Genomic DNA, 20,523 nt, shown 5'->3' with positions numbered 1-20,523 from the left:
TCTAGGCCCTGACCGCTTCCGCCCCGGCCGTAATGCCCAGTCCTTCCACTTCCACTGCCCATGTATCCCACATAAAACGTGGCATGTCAGATCTTTTCCAAATTGGGAATAGTAAGGTGGTTATCAATAATTATTTCCGTGAATAAAGTTAGCGGCGACTAAACTTTGCGAGTTCACAGCTTCAATTGGGGCGAGTCAATTGTCATACAGTAGGGGAGATAAATAATTCGCTTGAGTAAAATCAAATAATTGAACTTGCTCACTTGCTTATTTCTGTATGCTACTTGTTACAAATACAAGCATACTGGTTCCTGAAATATTTATGTTCTTGAAAATGTCTTATTTTGCTCATTACACAACCTGTCACTCAGCGAGACGATTCCATGCGATTTCCAGGAAAACGGCCCCTTCAGGCCTCATGTTCTTGCGCGCCAAACAGTTCGGTTTTAAACCGCTTATCAGTCGTGCTAGAATGAAGATAAAGCTACTCTGTTTCAATGTTGCGGTCCTTTGCCGTTGATTTAAGACCGCTAAATGTTTAATTTAAAACCGCAAAACGCGTTCGATTTAAAAATTAGAGTTAGCTTCTAAATCTAAAGGACCGCAATTGAAAACAGAGTAGCTTTATCTTCTAATTTGTATTTATTTTCCACACTGAATATCACGTTAAAAGCAATCACCCTATCTTTCTCAGCGACCAGCTTTGTGTACGACCCAAGCTGCCATTGAAATGCTGGAGGGTTATTAGCCATATTGTCACGTTATTCTACCTGGTATCCATTTATGAAAAACGACACCGACATTAACAATGTTTGATCCAATTTGTAAATGAATGGATGATTTGTTTCAATTGCAAGAAAAGGTAAATATTTTTCGATCCATTGGAGCTTGCAAAGAACCACTGGTGTTAACTATTTCTGCGCATGATTACATTAACTGTACATCAATGAGTCGCACTGATGCATTGTTGCGCATTGAACGCCTTGTTGATGCACTTTGATGAGGGTGACAATGCAACCACGCAACATATTTTTCTTTGAAAACTGTCGCGTTGTTGTTTTTGTAAGAGCGGCAGGTTTCATTCTCAGATCATCAACAACGTGAACACGGACCGCAGGTATCGTAGATCTAGAAGCGATATTTGTATGTTTGAGATTTGGTATTGTGACAAACTGTGCTGATTGTGGAGTAAGGACATACTGCGAATGTTCCAAGATCTTACCATGCTAGGTGTCACATTGGTCAGATACCGTCATTATAAAAACACATTTAAGACCATAAGCCCTTTATCTGCCGTGTCCACCATCCATGGAATCACTAAGGCATGCAATGGTCAGCTATTGTTGTTGTTCATACTAATCAGCGCCTGAAAACCTATCTCTTCAATGGCTGTAGATTAGCTGTAGTAGCTAGAAGATATCGTCGGTATTGACTTGATCCTACGCATGTACTTTGTGAATCGCAAACAACTGGTGTTTGCGAGAAGATGATTAAAGTAAGCATTGTTCCTTTCCAGGCTAAAATTGAGGAAACCCTGAATTCCAATGGCTGACAAACGCAAAGGTAGTTTTCTTCTACATATATATATATATGTATACATATATATTACATACATACATGCATGCATGCATCCATCCATGCATGCATGCATGCATGCATGTCGGGGACTCAAGTTAAATGTATATTTTCAGTGATACATTTGTTTATTGGGACATCAATGTTCCTGTATCTTTCAGCTAAACGATCACATCTGTGGTTCCTGGAATGAAGTGTTGAAATACTGGAGGACAAACATTGTTGCCATCACTTATGTCTTGGTTGTAATTTTGAAAGCTTAAAATAGAAGTTATTGCTTAAGTTGATTTCCGATTTCTTGATAAAAAGTAAGAGAATTGCATTTCGTTTCAAAGGGATTTACCAGTCACCTGCCGTTGTCCTGGCAACAAGTGATGATCTCCGGAACCTGTCTCAAGAACTTCGCCTTGGCTGTAGTGATGACGACATCGAAGGAGTCCGAGGTTCGTCAAGATAACAGCATTTACAATAGCCACGCCAAGCCACATCGAGCCACATCGAGCCACGCCAAACCACACAATGCTTCAACAAACAACATCGAACCACACCAAACCATACCAAACCACCCCAAACCACGTCGAACCATGTCGAGCCAAGTTACGTGGACTCCACACTAAGCCACACGATGCCAGACCAAATCACACTAAAACACAACAAACAACGCCGAGCCACGTCACTTCACACAAAACCGCACGAGGCTACACGAAAACGCACCAAGACACATTTGATTGAGAATCTACTCCTGAAAGTCGTGTTCCTCGTATTGCAGATGTGGACTCAAATAAATCACCCTCACCGCCCCTTTTGTGTGTATTAATTCCAAAACACATTAAATTAAAGATGTTCAGGATACTCGTAAATACACACAATTTAACCAGCCATTTCAGTCTTCTGATGGACTGTTTGTAGATAAATGGATGTCATGCGTAGATGAAAGTCTCTCAGTAAACAATGTTTTCTCCACATTCCAGACACGTTCAGAAAATACTCAACAAGTCTACAGCGTGTGTACGACCTCCCTGACCTCTCCCTCCCCGTCAAGTACCCCCGGACTCCAGGACACAGACCAACACAGGCCGACAACCCCTGCAACGCCTGGTACACTTCATGTCGTCACTTCTGGGCGGTGGGGTAGCCTAGTTGTTAAAGCGTTCGCTCGTCACGCCGAAGACCTGGTTTCGATACCCCAAATGTTACAATGTGTGAAGCCTATTTCTGGTGTCACCCGTCGTGATATTACTGGAATACTGCTAATAGCGGCGTAAAACTAAACTCATTCACAATTCGTTACTCTCTTTCAAAGCCTTCTTTGTTGTTGTTTGTAAGGATGCAGAAGCCAGAAGTTATATCGGGTGTAATTATCGACATGATTGAAATTAACACATTAAGCATTAAATCTGTCAAGGCAGAGTAGCACGTATAATGCCAGATTTCTAATTTCACGTGTGTAGTGTGTACAGATATGGAAACCTAAAGTTTTGCTTAACACTGATACTTCATACGATCTAACAATCTACTGTTTCACCTGTGAATATTCTCTATAAATGTACAGTGTACAATATGTCAGGTAGCTGTTATGTGACAATACAGAGCTGGGCTTAGAAACTAGTTTACGACAGATTTTAGGAGGTACGATCATGGTTAATTTCGTAGCATAACCTGGGCCGTCGTTCTCAGTCATTGTTATTTACAGCAAGTGGTTGTCATGGTCACACAATGTTACACGGATGATGTAAACTTGACGCTAATGTGTGATGTTGATGACAGGTCTTAGTTGTGTAACATCAGGTACTGAAGGTCATGTGTGATGTTGAATGCAGGTCTTGTGATGTTGTGTAACATCAGGTAGTTGTGTAACATCAGGTACTGAAGGTCATGTGTGATGTTGAATGCAGGTCTTAGTTGTGTAACATCAGGTACTGAAGGTCATGTGTGTTGATGTCTGAACATCAGGTACTGAAGGTCATGTGTGATGTTGAATGTCTGTTGTGTAACATCAGGTACTGAAGGTCATGTGTGATCAGTCTTAGTTGTGTAACATCAGAAAGGTCATGTGTGATGTTGAATGCAGGTCTTAGTTGTGTAACATCAGGTACTGAAGGTCATGTGTGATGTGAATGCATGTTGAATGAAGGTCATGTGTTGATGTTGTTGTGTAACATCAGGTACTGAAGGTCATGTGTGATGTTGAATGCAGGTCTTAGTTGTGTAAGGTACTGAAGGTCATGTGTGATGTTGAATGCATCAGGTACTGAAGGTCATGTCTTAGTTGAATGACATCAGGTACTGAAGGTCATGTGTGATGTTGAATGCAGGTCTTAGTTGTGTAACATCAGGTACTGAAGGTCATGTGTGATGTTGAATGCAGGTCTTAGTTGTGTAACATCAGGTACTGAAGGTCATGTGTGATGTTGAATGCAGGTCTTAGTTGTGTAACATCAGGTACTGAAGGTCATGTGTGATGTTGATTGCAGGTCTTAGTTTTAGGGCATCATGGTTGAAGACCAAGTGTGATACTGGATTTAGGTCCCAGTGGTGTAGCACCAGGTATTGACGGTAATGTGTGAATAAAGGTACTGGCGGTGTGACATCAAGGGCTCTGGCTCCGGACTACTGGTCGGCAAAACAGTCGGGGTCAAGGACAACATTGCTGTGGCTGGAGTGCCCATGATGAACGGAAGTCGTCTCCTGGAGGGCTATGTTCCTGAGTTCGACGCCACAGTCGTGACGCGAATTTTAGATGCAGGTAGGCTGTATGCTAATAGGAGATTAGTATACGAGAGTTATGGGAAGATCACTGACCCGAGGCAATTCGATTTGCAGAGTTGTCGTCTGGATGTCCTCATAGAATCGTCCATTCAAACCCAGGCCCCAATTTGATTCTAAGTCAGCTAACGCCATATCCTTGCTCGTTGGTGTCACCAAAGTAGATATGTCTGTATCCTTCGTCACACCAGGATTCGGACAGGCGTTAAGCTGACGTTCTGTTATACCACTGAAATAATGTTCCGAGAGGCCATACGTTGACCCGTTACAAGATACACACATGCATGATATGATATATGCATTAAAGTGTGATATTGTCTCTGAAAGTCTGTTTCTTTTTGTGTATGTTCTGTAACATATGTGGAGAGAATACCACACTGAACCTACAAGTCAAATAATGAAGTGTCAGTCATGCCATAGTTGTTGTGTGAACCTCCAGGGCAATACCTCAGCTGTTGGTGGGTGTGTCTAGGTCACATCATCACTTGTAAATATGTACTGCACTCGTGTGTCTGTGTGTCTAGATCACAACATCACCTGTAAGTATGTACGTCACTGTTGGTGTGTGTTTGTAGATCACAACATCACCTGTAAGTATGTACGTCACTGTTGGTGTGTTTCTAGATCACAACATCACCTGTAAGTATGTACTGCACTGTTGGTGTGTGTGTCTAGATCACAGCATCACCTGTAAGTATGTACGTCACTGTTGGTGTGTATGTCTAGATCACAGCATCACCTGTAAGTATGTACGTCACTGTTGGTGTATGTCTAGATCACAACATCACCTGTAAGTATGTACGTCACTGTTGGTGTATGTCTAGATCACAGCATCACCTGTAAGTATGTACGTCACTGTTGGTGTATGTCTAGATCACAGCATCACCTGTAAGTATGTACGTCACTGTTGGTGTGTGTGTCTAGATCACAACATCACCTGTAAGTATGTACGTCACTGTTGGTGTGTGTGTGTCTAGATCACAGCATCACCTGTAAGTATGTACGTCACTGTTGGTGTGTGTGTCTAGATCACAACATCACCTGTAAGTATGTACGTCACTGTTGGTGTGTGTGTCTAGATCACAGCATCACCTGTAAGTATGTACGTCACTGTTGGTGTGTGTGTCTAGATCACAACATCACCTGTAAGTATGTACGTCACTGTTGGTGTGTGTGTCTAGATCACAACATCACCTGTAAGTATGTACGTCACTGTTGGTGTGTGTCTAGATCACAGCATCACCTGTAAGTATGTACGTCACTGTTGGTGTGTGTCACAACTAGATCACAGCATCACCTGTACCTGTAAGTATGTACGTCACTGTTGGTGTGTGTGTCTAGATCACAACATCACCTGTAAGTATGTACGTCACTGTTGGTGTGTGTCTAGATCACAACATCACCTGTGTAAGTATGTACGCCACTGTTGGTGTGTGTGTCTAGATCACAACATCACCTGTAAGTATGTACGTCACTGTTGGTGTGTGTCTAGATCACAGCATCACCTGTAAGTATGTACGTCACTGTTGGTGTGTGTGTCTAGATCACAAGCATCACCTGTAAGTATGTACGTCACTGTTGGTGTGTATGTCTGAATCACAGCATCACCTGTAAGTATGTACGTCACTGTTGGTGTGTGTCTAGATCACAACATCACCTGTAAGTATGTACGTCACTGTTGGTGTGTGTGTGTAGATCACAACATCACCTGTAAGTATGTACGTCACTGTTGGTGTGTGTTTGTAGATCACATCACCTGTAGGTATGTACGTCACTGTTGATGTGTGTTTGTAGATCACAATCATCACCTGTAAGTATGTACGTCACTGTTGGTGTGTGTTTGTAGATCACAACATCACCTGTAAGTATGTACGTCACTGTTGGTGTGTGTTTGTAGATCACAACATCACCTGTAAGTATGTACGTCACTGTTGGTGTGTGTGTCTCTAGATCACAGCATCACCTGTAAGTATGTACGTCACTGTTGGTGTGTATGTCTAGATCACAACATCACCTGTAAGTATGTACGTCACTGTTGGTGTATGTCTAGATCACAGCATCACCTGTAAGTATGTACGTCACTGTTGGTGTGTGTGTGTCTAGATCACAACATCACCTGTAAGTATGTACGTCACTGTTGGTGTGTGTGTGTCTAGATCACAGCATCACCTGTAAGTATGTACGTCACTGTTGGTGTGTGTGTGTCTAGATCACAACATCACCTGTAAGTATGTACGTCACTGTTGGTGTGTGTCTAGATCACAGCATCACCTGTAAGTATGTACGTCACTGTTGGTGTATGTCTAGATCACAGCATCACCTGTAAGTATGTACGTCACTGTTGGTGTATGTCTAGAATGTCACCTGTTAATATATGTACGTCACTGTTGGTGTGTGTCTAGATCACAGCATCACCTGTAAGTATGTACGTCACTGTTGGTGTGTGTCTCTATCACAGCATCACCTGTAAGTATGTACGTCACTGTTGGTGTGTGCCTCTAGATCAATGCATCACCTGTAAGTATGTACGTCACTGTTGGTGTGTGCCTCTAGGTCAATGCATCACCTGTAAGTATGTACGTCACTGTTGGTGTGTGTTTGTAGATCACACATCACCTGTAAGTATGTACGTCACTGTTGGTGTGTGTGTCTAGATCACAATGTCACCTGTTAGTATGTACGTCACTGTCGGTGTTGGTGTTTTTGTAGGTGGTAACATCATCGGCAAGACATCGTGTGAGGACATGTGTATCAGTGGATCCAGCTTCCTGAATGCCAGAGGACCAGTGAGACACCCACATGATCAGTCACTTGACTGTGGCGGGTCCTCCTCGGGAAGTGCGGCTTTGGTAAGATATAATAACACCAGGCCGAGCCTATGAGTGAAAACGGCTATCATCCGTCTTTAACTATTTGGCGGTATAGTTTCTTTACTTGTTAGGAGTAGTCACAGATGGGAATGTAACTTGTATTTAGAATGTTACCTGTTATGACTGTGTTTGAGTATCTGGCCGTGAACATTCCGCTCTTGTTTCCTCAGTCAGTGGGACAAAAAGCAGTTCTTTCCTAAAAAACCGATGAGGGTCTCAGCCCATAACTACTGACCAGTCGTACTTGGAAATTTGTGCGTCAGGGAGTAGCATCAAATATATATATCTTGGAGAAATATACCTTAGTGCATACACAGATATGTGACGTTTTCTCTCACACACACATCACTCACACACAAAAACACACATACACAATGACATACACACACAACGGGTGCAGTGTATGCACCGAGAAATGATGTCACACATACAAGGGATGTAGTGTATACACCGAGATGTGATGTCACACATACAAGGGATGTAGTGTGTATACAGAGATGTGATGTCACACACACAAGGGATGTAGTGTATACACCGAGATGTGATGTCACACACACAAGGGATGTAGTGTATATACATAGATGTGATGTCACACACACACAAGGGATGTAGTGTATACACCGAGATGTGATGTCACACACACAAGGGATGTAGTGTGTACACAGAGATGTGATGTCACACACACAGAGATGTGATGTCACAAGGGATGTAGTGTATACACAGAGATGATGTAGTACAAGGGATGTATACACACAGAGATGTGATGTCACACACACACAAAGGGATGTAGTGTATACACCGAGATGTGATGTCATACACACACAAGGGATGTAGTGTATACACAGAGATGTGATGTCACATACACAAGGGATGTAATGTCTACACAGAGATGTGATGTCACACACACACAAAGGGATGTAGTGTATACACAGAGATGTGATGTCACACACACAAGGGATGTAGTGTATGCACAGAGATGTGATGTCACACACACAAGGGATGTAGTGTATACACAGAGATGTGATGTCACACACACACAAGGGATGTAGTGTATACACAGAGATGTGATGTCACACACACAAGGGGTGCAGTGTATGCACCGAGATGTGATGTCACATACACAAGATGTCACAGAGATGTGACACACACAACAGAGGGGTGCAGTGTATGCACCGAGATGTGATGTCACACACACACACACAGAATATCACACACACACACACAAGGGATGTAGTGTATACACAGAGATGTGATGTCACACACACAAGGGATGTAGTGTATGGGCAGATGCTTGATGTCACACACACGAGGGAATGTAGTGTCTACACAGAGATGTGATATCACACATACAAGGGATGTAATGTATACACAGAGATGTGATGTCACACACATACCAGGGGTGCAGTGTATGCACCGAGATGTGATGTCACACACAAGTGATGTAGTGTATACACAGAGATGTGATGTCACAAACACACACCAGGGGTGCAGTGTATGCACAGATGCTTGATGTCACACACACAAGGGATGTACATGTAGTGTGTACACAGAGATGGGATGTCACATACACACACACAAGGGATGTACTGTATGCACAGAGAAGTAATGTCACACACAAAAGGGATGTGGTGTATGTGTACACAAATGTGATGCCACACACACATACAAGGGATTCAGTGTGTACACCGAGATGTGATGTCACACACACACAAGGGATGTAGTGTATACACAGATGTGATGTCATACACACAAGGGATGTAGTGTGTACACAAAGATGTGATGTCACATACACAAGGGATGTAGTGTGTACACAGAGATTGGATATCACACACACACAAGAGATGCGGTGTATGTACACAAATGTGATGCCACACACACATATAATGGATTCAGTGTGTACACAGAGATGTGATGTCACACACACAAGGGATGTAGTGTAAGCACCGAGATATGATGTCACGCACACAAGGGGTGCAGTGTATGCACCGAGATGTGATGTCACACATACAAGGGATGTAGTGTATGGGCAGATGCTTGATGTCACTCACACGAGGGATGTAGTGTCTACACAGAGATGTGATATCACACACACAAGTGATGTAGTGTATACACAGAGGTGTGATGTCACACATACAAGGGATGTAGTGTATACACAGAGATGTGATGTCACACACACAAAAGATTCAGTGTGTACACAAAGATGTGATATCACACACACATACAAGGAATATAGTGCATACACAAAGATGTGATGTGACACAAACAATAAATGCAGTGTATGTTCACAGATGTGATGTCACACACCCTAGTTGATCTTATGCTTATTTAATTCGTCGTCAGCTTAGCCTTGGGGAGATTGACCTGGCCCTTGGCGCTGACCAGCTTGGGTCCATCCGCATCCCTGCCTCCTGGACAGGCGTGGTCGGGTTGATGCCCACATTCGGACTGGTACCCTACACTGGGGCAGCGCCGATAGAGACCTGTAGGGACGTCCTCGGACCCATGGCTAGAACCGTCACAGACTGCGCGTTACTGTTACAGGTATGGGAAACAGCGCTTGATGTATATCTGTTTATCGTTTATTGTTTCACGCTCTAGCCATATTTCAGTTTTATGACGGCGGTCTGTAAATAATCCAGTCTCGTGGTCGACGTCATGAACATCGATCTACACAGTTGGGATTCCATGACATGGACAAGTCAGTAAGTTTCACCATGGTATCCCGTTGGTTCGAATACACATAACACGCATGGGTTGCTGAAGACCAGTTCCATTGCGTTCTGGGTGTAGATATAATTACAGTTTATGACTAATTACGTAAATAATACTCTACAAAATAATCCTTGAAAGCTCATTAAAGGTTTTTTTGTCACCAAAGGCCATAGCGGGTGATGACGACAATAGAGATCCACGTCAGTCAGGAAGGATTCATCCTCAAGACTACATATTGAAGGTTAGTGCATCACACATGATGTCTCTTCGACAAACCATCCCGATAAAAGTGGTAGGTCACCTGACAGGCACTTGTTTTTGTTAGCTCCATACTTCGATGCCTACTTGCTCAGTTACCAATTAGCTCACAGCAGTGCGATGAGGACATGGGCATACGCAGATGTGCGGTTCAGTAAAGTAAGACAGAAACAATCTTACCTTGACTTTTACAAATTCTTTAGCAGCATATGCTATATGTGGCAATAGACTTTCTCAGTAAAGTACATATTGTGTGTCCATAGCCATCGGCCGTGGGAGCCATGCCAATTTACACTTACCAGTTGTCCGACTTCCATTTTTGTGGAAGCCGCGGTGGCTGATCGGGTTAGGCGGCTGACTTTGTGTGCTGGCAATCAGGTGCCTAATAAATACATATTAGTATATGACTACACATGTAGAATCATGATGTATGCACATCATCTGACATACGTTTCCGTATAGTGAATAGTATATATTTAGGAATAGCAAATGTATGCCCTTCAAAGATTTGCATAATGCATTTCTTCTTGCTTATAAAAGATCTCCATTTGTCTTCAAATCTGTGTTGTACACAGAGTCGAGATAAACATTCAGTTGGTAGTACATCGTTGTGTCAAGTGACAAATGAACAAAACGAATGAATGCAAAAGAAAGGTTAGTAAACTTCTAATTATGACACCCGGTGTCCACATGTAGCGCATTATGTCATGGTCTAGTTTGATTGAACAATACTCACGTTTATTACCATCAGAGACCAGTATTTACTTACAGCCATTGTTTGCAAAGTGCGAAAATACACTTATGTTTAGTCAAAGATGGCATTTGAAATTTATATATTAATGTATATCCCCAGCTTGATGACGGCATAAAGGGTGTTAAGATCGGTCTGCTTAAAGAAGGTTTTGAGACGTGTACCAGTCCGGCTGTGTGTGATGTCGTCAATATGGCCGCCCGGAAGCTGACTTCTGCTGGTGCGAACGTGGAGGATGTGTCTATCCCAGAACATACTGACGGTAAAAAATTCCAGAAACTTGTAGCAAAACAATCGATCATTTACCACCTAGATAATGCAACATTCGTCAGTATGGGACATCATGCTACGATGTGGTGTTGTGAGGATTATTGGATGGGTATGTAACTGTTCATCACACCTCTTCCCGACCAGTGCTTCTTCGCACCAAATTACGAGCATTCGACACAAGATACGCTAGTTTTTATAAGTTAATAAGATCTTCTCCTTGATTTTTTTTTGTGATTTTGTACTGTCACCTTAGATCTGGCGTCGAATTCTTACAGACATGCTTGAGCCCGAGAGTATTCTGCTGCTAATCGACTATCAACCCTTATTAAATGAAAACAGACATGGCGACATTGTGAAGGTGCAGAGAACAATATTAAACCACGTATTCCGGGCTTATCTTTTGCAGGGCGTGCGTGCGTGCGTGCGTGCGTGCGTGCGTGCGTGCGTGCATGCGTGTGTGTTACACTGTGATAGCTTGCGTTCATGGACCCAAACTGAATGTCAAGTCATGTCATCCATTTTATTAACATACTTTAACGAGAGCTATACGAATGTGTTAATGTAAGTTTTGCTTTTGTCATGTGACAGGACTTGCTATAGCGTCCGTGATAGCAACCGAAGGGACCTACAACTGTATGTTAAAAGGGAACGGTGAGTAATAAATGAAAATATTTTCACATGTAATATATTAACCTTTTGGTATACTTTACCTTCATGAAGTTCCGATGCCAGTGGGGAAGTACGCTTTATTCCAGCAACAGCAGTGGAATGGCCCTCAGTTGTACCTATTTGGAAAACACCTGTTTCTATTTGTGACTATAAAGAATTTGGCTTTTCCTCCGCCAGCAATGTAGCAATAATGCCATTTATCGAAACACATTTCAGGTTTTGGTTTCTCCTGGAAGGGATTCTATCCCACGAGTTTATTGGAAGCATTAAGTAAAGGTCTTGCAGCCCGACCGCATGAGTTGTCCCCACTGGTCAAGACATACTCACTTCTTGGGGAGTACATGTACGGGAAGTACGGAAGCAAGTTCTACTCCAAAGCTCAGAATCTGGCGCTGATGCTGAGGAAACGCTATGACGATGTTTTAAAGACATATGACGTCATTATCATGCCTACAGCCACACATTTGCCACCAAAGCTGCCTGGAAGAGACGCAAGTATGAAAGGTACACGTACTGATCTAACATTACTTGAAATGTGCAAGAATTCTGAAAGATTAAAGACCTCAAAGAAACCATTTCTCTGTATGGTGCAACCCGCCGATTAACGCTATTTATTTCTGAATCATTGGTTAAAGGGACAAGACAACCAAACGAGCCTGTGGATCTAGGTATTCGACTATAAATACGTTATTTATGCTGTAACGCAGATATATACATTACAAATTCAGGTTTGGTGACCAAGCTATTACCGCTCACCTCACCAATATTTGATCGTATCGTCCCTATTTAACTTCTTTGGTGTAACATGGTTGCACACAGTAACTGAGATGAGCATTAGAATTATTTGGGATTCAGATATTCTTGACCGTGGCTTGTCAATGTTTGGGAATACGGCCTCCTTCAACTGCACTGGACATCCCGCCTTGACCATCAACTCCGGTCGTATTGAGGGACTTCCGGTCGGTATGATGATCGTTGGCAAACATTTTGATGACCTCACGGTGCTTCAGGTGGCCAGAGCGTATGAGAAGATCAGAGAATAATAACCGAACAACAATCACAGGACAATATATGAGTTCCTAAGACAACTGGGTAATAATGGGTGTATAGTTATGGATGTATGTGTACTCTAGGGAAAAAGAACGTGTGCAGATTTGCAGCAAGTACTCAAAGAATTGTTATACATTTAGAATATGCTTCTTTCCTAGAAGGGGAGCTGGGATAGCTTGTGGTTTAAGCTTTCGCTCGTCACACCGAAGACCCGGGTTCGATTCCCAACATGGGTACAATGTGTGAAGCTTACTTTTTTTTCCTTGATGTGATTTTTGCTGGAATATGAAGAAAACCCGTCGTATATTAGTACTCACTCACTCTTCTTTCTCATTATAGCCAATTCTTATTTCGTACCAGCTTAATGTCAGTATTGCTGTGATATCACTCAAAATGTACATGGTAATTTCTCGATCATGGTATATGTTAGCATCACTTGTGTTTGCTTTCGACTCTCTGGTACGACAGGATCACGTGATCTGCGTCCTCGTTATCTCCTGGAATAGGCATTAGTGCTTTTTGCTTATGTCTTTTGTGAATTTGTAAATGTAAGGAAAATGGCAATAATAAACATTAACTGTCTTTTTCGGATTGTCTTTGATTCTAAGCAAATTGTTTTCCATTTCCTTTAAACGTATTTTTTAAAACTATATTCTAGTGAACTGCAATACGTCACAGTAACGGTGTTTTGTTAGATATTTTTGATCTGCGTTTCTTTCTTATAACCCTGCTGACCATATGTCAACAAAGTAATGTCCTGTGTCAGGTGGAATCATGATTTTAGTTATGTATATCCAAAGAAGCGACCATAAACACTATAGCCGTTTTGGGATGTGATTTACCAATACACTTAAACTGACAAACATTTAACTTGAACAAAAGCCGCGTTGTATGCGCATGTAAGAACTTATAATTGTATGGGTGTTTCATTCAGCTGACAATGGCAGATAACGTAGTGAAGAAAAATACACTGTGATCAGACTTCTTAAATCCCCCGAAAACAATAAGCTTGAATGGTGTTATTTGTATAATCTAACTTGAAAGGAGGATGTGTATATGTAATTTAAGAAGATCTTTATCAAATTGTAATCTTTACCTTATATTAAAACGCGCAATTACATTTATAACTACAATGTCAAGTGAATTCATAACGAAGCATGTTATGCTTCCTCTTATGAATCTGAAATTTGTTTCTCGAAGCAAGATAAAGAAATTATATAAACGTCGTAGTTTTATCAAACTATATACCTGTAATAGACAGAACTGTCTATTTTTTACTTATATGTGCCTGTTTTTGGACTACATTATATTAACAAATGTCTAAATGTCTAATGTTTTATTTCACATGGTCCACAGTATTGATTTGAAATAACAAAAAAAAGCATAAATGATAACGTCAACTATAGAGAAACACATAGCATTGATCATTAAATAGTCGACAGAAAAAATCATAAAAGACACATGTTGAAATGATCGCAATAAACAGAATTAATACAAACTGTAAAGCCAAAACATTCATCTATATGATAGAACCTTGGCATTTCCTAAAGACGGCACTTGGATAATCGGTAATCTGAAATTGTGTAGGGAACATAATTAGAGAATAACCAACGAGGTACGAGTGATTACGGGAAATATGCCTAAGTTGAAATAATGTTCACAGTGCCGAGCCTTGGCGAGGCACTGAACATTATTTTAACGAGGGTCATTTGGGTCCACTGGACATTCTGGCAGAGGGACGAGTTTGGCCACAGCCCTCGTATAGTCCTTGTTCTTAACAGTTACTGTGGCCGTCCGAACATGACCATCTTGTCCTGGGTGAGTTTGGGTCACACGTCCCACTGGCCACTGGGCACGGATTGACTGATTGTCAACAATCATGACGACATCTCCTTCCTTGATGTTGACTCTTGGTTTCTGCCATTTGCTCCGTAGCTGCATGTCGGGCAGATAGGATTTTATGAAGTGGGTCCAGAAGTGGTCCGCTAGGACCTGGCTGTGCCTCCATCTCTTCCGGCTTAGGAGTTGGTCCGCAGGATACACAACCTGAGGTAAAGACGTGTCATGCCGACCCATTAGGAGAATGTTGGGTGTGATTGGGTCCAAATCTCTAGCATCTGATGACACGTAGGAAAGTGGCTTTGAGTTGAGAATGCCTTCGACTTCGCACAAGACAGTGCGCAAGGTTGCTTCGGTAACAGTCTGTTGACCAAGTGACACTCTGAGGCCATGTTTGACTGATCTGATCTCCCTCTCCCACACGCCTCCATGATGGGGTGCACTTGGAGGGTTGAACACAAATTCTACCTTTTGGTTGACAAGGTAGTGACGTAGTTCTGGTTCCATTTCAGACCATGCGTTCTGTAATTCTGATTTAGGACCTTTGAAGTTGGTGCCCTGGTTTGACAAGAGTTCATGAGGTTTACCCCTTCGGGATACAAAGCGGCGGAACGCCATGAGGAAAGCATCTGAATCCATAGACTCAAGGAGGTCTAGGTGCACTGCTCGGGTAGTCATACACTTAAAAATCACTCCCCATCGTTTCTCTAAACGACGTCCTATCTTCACCTGCATCGGGCCAAAACAGTCTACTCCAGTTGAGTAAAAGGCTGGTTTGAAGAGTCGGAGACGGGCTGGTGGTAGGTCAGCCATCTTCTGAGTTGCAGGGTTTGAACGCCACTTCCGGAAGGTAGCACACTTACGTTGATGTCGTCGTATGGCCTCTCTGCCACGGAGGACCCAGAATCTGCGTCGGATCTCGGCAAAGAGATGTTCCGGACCGTAATGCAAGAGTTTCTCGTCATGATCTCTGATAACCAGTTTGGTGATCTCGTGGTTTGGATCAAGAACTATGGGATTCTTGATATTCGAATCCAGGGATTCAGCTCGGCGGAGTCTGCCACCTACACGGATCAAGTCAAGTTCTGGATCGTATTCAGGATCAAGTTGAATCAGCCGACTATCGTGTGGTAATTGCTTACCAGACTTGAGGCAATCAAAGTCCTTTGAGAAGCACTGTTGTTGTACTTGGCGGTACAGATAGTTCTCAGTTTGCTCAACATGTTCAGGAGTCAGTGTCTTAGTTTCCTCTTTAGGGGCCGCCCCGTCAAGGGCTTCATTTACATCAGAGATGAATACTTTCCATGATTCATACTGTGTTGGGTCAGGCAAAGTGGGTGTCTGTGTCACAATCGTTGACAACATGGCAGATTTCCTAAGTTCTGCTGGCTCGTCACTGCCTGTTGATGGAGATTCAGACCATTCATCTGCTGACTGTCGGAGGAAGGCAGGTCCATTTCTCCATCTGGATTCTTCAACAAGGTCTTTGACACTCAGGCCTCGAGTGATATCATCAGCTGGGTTCTGCTGTGTGTTCACATACCTCCAGCAATGTGTGTCGGTGAGGTTCTGAATTTCAGCTACTCTGGCTCCAACGAATACCTTGTATCTGCAAGATTCCGACTGCAACCATGTGAGCACAGTAGTAGAGTCACTCCATAGATAAGTAGCTTGGATTGGTAGCGTTATTTCACACTGCAACAGGTCTGCTAACTGAGCACCTGTCAGAGCTGCACACAGCTCTAGCCGTGGTATGGTTAACTGTCTCTTCGGTGCAACCTTGGATCTCGACATCACGAAGCTGACATGAACCCTTCCATGTCGATCTTCTGAGCGCAAATAGGCGACTGATCCATATAACCTTTCGGATGCGTCACAGAAGATGTGTAATTGTGTAGTTGAATCGTCTGCATCAAACCCTTGAGGAATATAACACCTTGGTAGAGTAATCAGAGGGATGAGTCCCAGCTCACTTTCCCAAGCAAGCCACCTGTCACGAAGTTGCCCATTTTCAATGGAATCGTTCCAGTTTCTCTTTGACTTCCATAAGTCTTGTACTATGACCTTGGCTTGTCCAATGAACGGTGACAGATACCCGATGGGGTCATATTGGCTTGCTAGCACTTTGTATACCATTCTCATGGTTAAATTGGGGTAGTCTACATTTCTGTGTTTGTAGGTCAGTTCATCTGACTGACAGTCCCAGCCTAAGCCCAAAGTCGGTTCTCTAGGTTCACCCTGTCCAAAGTTGAGCCACAGGTCTGCGGCCTCGGACCTCGCTTCAGCAGGGAGATCGGCGACAACCTCAGGAACATTACTTGCCCACTGTCTTATGTTGAATCCACCGTCTGTGAGCACATTTCGCATCTTGGTGACAAGCTGCTTTGCCTGAGTTTGGTTCTCGAAACTGTCCAAACAGTTATCTACGTAGAAGGATTCACTCACTGATTTGAACACTTCCTCATTGCCTGTCTGGTTTTCAGCTGCATGTTTCAACAGTGCATAGCTTGCACAGCAGGGGGAGCAGGTAGTACCAAAGGGCAGAACTTGCCATTCATACACGTCTGGTGGACGATCGCATTGCATGTCTCGCCACAGGAAACGAAGCAAGGGTCGATCAGGTGGAAGCAGTCTGATTTGGTGGAACATAGCTTTGATGTCGGCAGTTACTGCCACTGCATGCTGTCGGAACCGGAGAAGCACTCCTAGAAGTGATGATCCAATGGTAGGGCCTACTAACAAGTGATTGTTAAGATTTTTAGATTCAAACTCGAATGAACAATTGAACACAAGGCGATGTTTTCCATTATGTTCAACCACATGGTGAGGGATGTACCAGGACTCTTTCGAATCTCTTATCTCGTCATCAGTGAGTTTTTTCACAAATCCAGATTCATCAAGCTTCCGAATAGCCTCATTGTGCGTTCTGGCCATATCAGAATTGTCCTTTAGTCGTCGTTCAGTACGCTTCAGAGTTGGGAGAACAGCTTCCACTCTGGCATTGAAACGGGTACCATCATGAGAGCGTAAGAGTGGGGTTGCGTAGTGACTTACGCCATCCACCTCAATTCTTGTGGTCTGAGAATCTAGTATTTCCAGTGCCATCTTGTCCTGTTTGGAGCGAATGACCTGTTTACTCGTAAAGGGAAGAGTGTCCAATTGCCAAAGTCTCTCCACACAGTGAGATGGCGAGAGATCAGCTGGTCGAGTCTGGTTCAGCAGACAAGTGTTCCTCTTCGACTGCCCTAGCATCATCGACGGACCTTGGACAGTCCAGCCAAGGTTGGTGTGGACACCACTAGGAGCATCTGAATTACCAAAGCGTACTGGCTCTATAGGCAAGATCAGCTTTGAGTTGTCGGATCCTATCAGAATACATGGCACTGCTCCATTTATCTTTGGTAGAGGAAGGTTTTCCAGATGAGTCCAGCACTGCTGCATATCCTCTATGGGATATGTGTACTCTGACATGCATAGATTGTCTGCAGTGAAGGCATTGTCGATGTCAAACCTATTGGCTGGCTGGTCTGCTGACGAAATCTGAGTTTCACAGATTGTCCACCACAGTGCACTGATTCTTGACTTATTGTTGTAAGGAGAATGGAATCCTGCTTCCCAGTGAGTTGAAGCTGCTGAGCCGTTGATTTCAATATCATGGTTCGCATAGATCCATCATCAAGGATTGCGTACGTCGATACTGTGCTGCAGGGACCATGTAGGATTACTGGCACAATCTTTAACATGATGAGTGCAGGATGTGATGGTTGATCCATGTAGTAAACTTTGGATGATGTCTGCTGAAGGGCATCATGTAAGACTGTTAGATGCAACTGCTTACAAATGTGACATGGCTTTCTCAAGGTGCATTCCCTTTCTTTGTGGTTTCGGCCACACCTGCTGCATCTGTTTTGACCCAGCCACTTGGAAATCTCACTTAATGACAGCTTCTTGAATTCAGGACACCCATTCAGGAAGTGGTCCCCACTAATACAATATGGGCAAAATGGCTTAGCTCTATTCACAGATGAAGTCTTGGCCTCCCTGGTCAGGAATAAAGCTGTTGGATTAGGTTGTCTATTGCCAAACCGAGGCGGTGGAGGCTTCCGATGCTCTCTTGGGGTCTCCGGCTTGTAGACTGTGGCAGCCTGGCTGGCAATGCGCATGGCACGTGATTTGGTCTGTAACCAGTCGGCTAAGTGACATAACGTATATGTCTGGTCACTGTCTGATCGAAGGATTGAGTCTTTGATACAGTGCTCTACAAAGCTGTCTCTGTAATTGGTGGCAATTTTCCAAGTAATCTGTCGACATGCGAACCGCATTTAAGCTCAGATCCATTTCCACTTTCCACTGACTTCAGCATTCCTACTAAAGAACGTACGGATAGAGCAAAACTGTCAAATGCATCGAGATCCCCGTACCTCAGTACAGGTGTTCCCATAAGGGCTCCTAATTCACTCTGAACAAGCTGTCGTGGCTGTCCATATCTCTCCTTCAATGCTTGGAGTGTGGTTGTGAAGGGCCTCTCGTCGTGCATGAAGCTAGTCTCTTAGGGGGACCTCCAAGCCTGTCAAGTAGAATTTGATATTTGAGTTGCTCTGTCAAGCCTGGATGGACGCTTACCAGATTATCCAGGGCTATTTTCAGTAGGGCAAAATCCCTTTCCTTTCCACTATTGAAGTTAGGTAGGTTTGGCCTTGGAATGAATAGTTGAGACATGATTGGTGTCACTTGTGGGTTGACAGGGTGGAAGTCATAGGGAATTGGATTAACATTCACAGTGTCACTCAAGGTTGAATTAGAGTTTATCAAATTCTGCCTGTGGGTTTCATAATGTGGATCAGCACAGTTTGGTTGTGAGTAACATGGTTGATAAGGGTACTTGTGTATTCTTGGTGATGCTTGGTCAATAAAGTTTGCAAACGATGTCTGGGCTGACATGGCTGCTGGTATGCTTGATGGCATCAAGACATGATTGTCGATCGCATCAGGACCTGGTATCCCAGAGGACATCACGATGGGAGAGTGGACCACACCCGGAGACATCATGACTGGTGTATGGACAGCACAGGAAGCTGGTACACTGGAGGATATCTGGACGGAAGAGTGGACAGCGCTGGAAGCTGGTACACTGGAAGGTGTCTGTACGGAAGAGTGGACAGCGCTGGGAGCTGGTACACTGGAGGGTGTCTGGACGGAAGAGTGGACAGCACTGGGAGCTAGTACACTGGAGGGTGTCTGGACGGAAGTGTGGACAGCACTGGGAGCTGGTACACTGGAGGATGTCTGGACGGAAGTGTGGACAGCTGGGAGCTGGTACTCTGGAAGATGTCTGACGGAAGTGTGGACAGCACTGGGAGCTGGTACACTGGAGGATGTCTGGACGGAAGTGTGGACAGCGCTGGGAGCTGGTACACTGGAAGATGTCTGGACGGAAGTGTGGACAGCACTGGGAGCTGGAGTACACTGGAGGGTGTCTGGACGGTAGGGTGGACAGCACTGGGAGATGGAACAGTGGTGCTCATCACAACAGGGGAATCTTCATTTATCATACAGTTAATGAAACTTGCCTCTTTTAATCTCGGCTTCCGCTTCCCGAATTCTCCTTAAGTGGGTGATCTTGGTTCCTAGTCGCCTCGTTCTCGTTGGGCTTCACGTTCTATCTCGTGAGCCCTCCTCTGCGTCTTTAGAATTTCCATTTCAGCCTCTTCCTGTGCCTTTCGTGCTATGCCGTCACATCTTGTTAATTCCTCCTGTGTGAGG

The 20,523-nt window shown here is 43.6% G+C and overlaps 2 protein-coding genes across 2 annotated transcripts; one reads left to right on the top strand and one right to left on the bottom strand.

The window, feature by feature from the left end:
- Positions 1-604: 604 nt before the first annotated feature.
- Positions 605-13,507, top strand: LOC124264852 (amidase-like). The gene is made up of 11 exons (XM_046699633.1): positions 605-1,563; positions 1,911-2,018; positions 2,547-2,673; positions 4,149-4,321; positions 7,051-7,190; positions 9,552-9,752; positions 10,090-10,164; positions 11,035-11,194; positions 11,791-11,853; positions 12,088-12,375; positions 12,727-13,507. The coding sequence occupies exons 1-11, from the start codon at positions 1,545-1,547 to the stop codon at positions 12,912-12,914; spliced, it is 1,542 nt and encodes a 513-aa protein (XP_046555589.1). The 5' UTR covers positions 605-1,544; the 3' UTR covers positions 12,915-13,507.
- A 1,109-nt stretch (positions 13,508-14,616) lies between these two features.
- Positions 14,617-19,297, bottom strand: LOC124264864. The gene is made up of 3 exons (XM_046699644.1): positions 19,142-19,297; positions 18,783-18,938; positions 14,617-18,300 (listed from the first exon to the last, which is right to left on the bottom strand). The coding sequence occupies exons 1-3, from the start codon at positions 19,295-19,297 to the stop codon at positions 14,617-14,619; spliced, it is 3,996 nt and encodes a 1,331-aa protein (XP_046555600.1).
- Positions 19,298-20,523: the final 1,226 nt, after the last annotated feature.

This window comes from Haliotis rubra, unplaced genomic scaffold (genome assembly GCF_003918875.1).
Source record: "Haliotis rubra isolate DU_JTF1 unplaced genomic scaffold, ASM391887v1 Scf949, whole genome shotgun sequence".
Classification (NCBI taxonomy): Eukaryota; Metazoa; Mollusca; class Gastropoda; order Lepetellida; family Haliotidae; genus Haliotis; species Haliotis rubra.
Note: the sequence above shows the minus strand (reverse complement) of the source record. Positions and strands in the feature narration are given on the sequence as shown.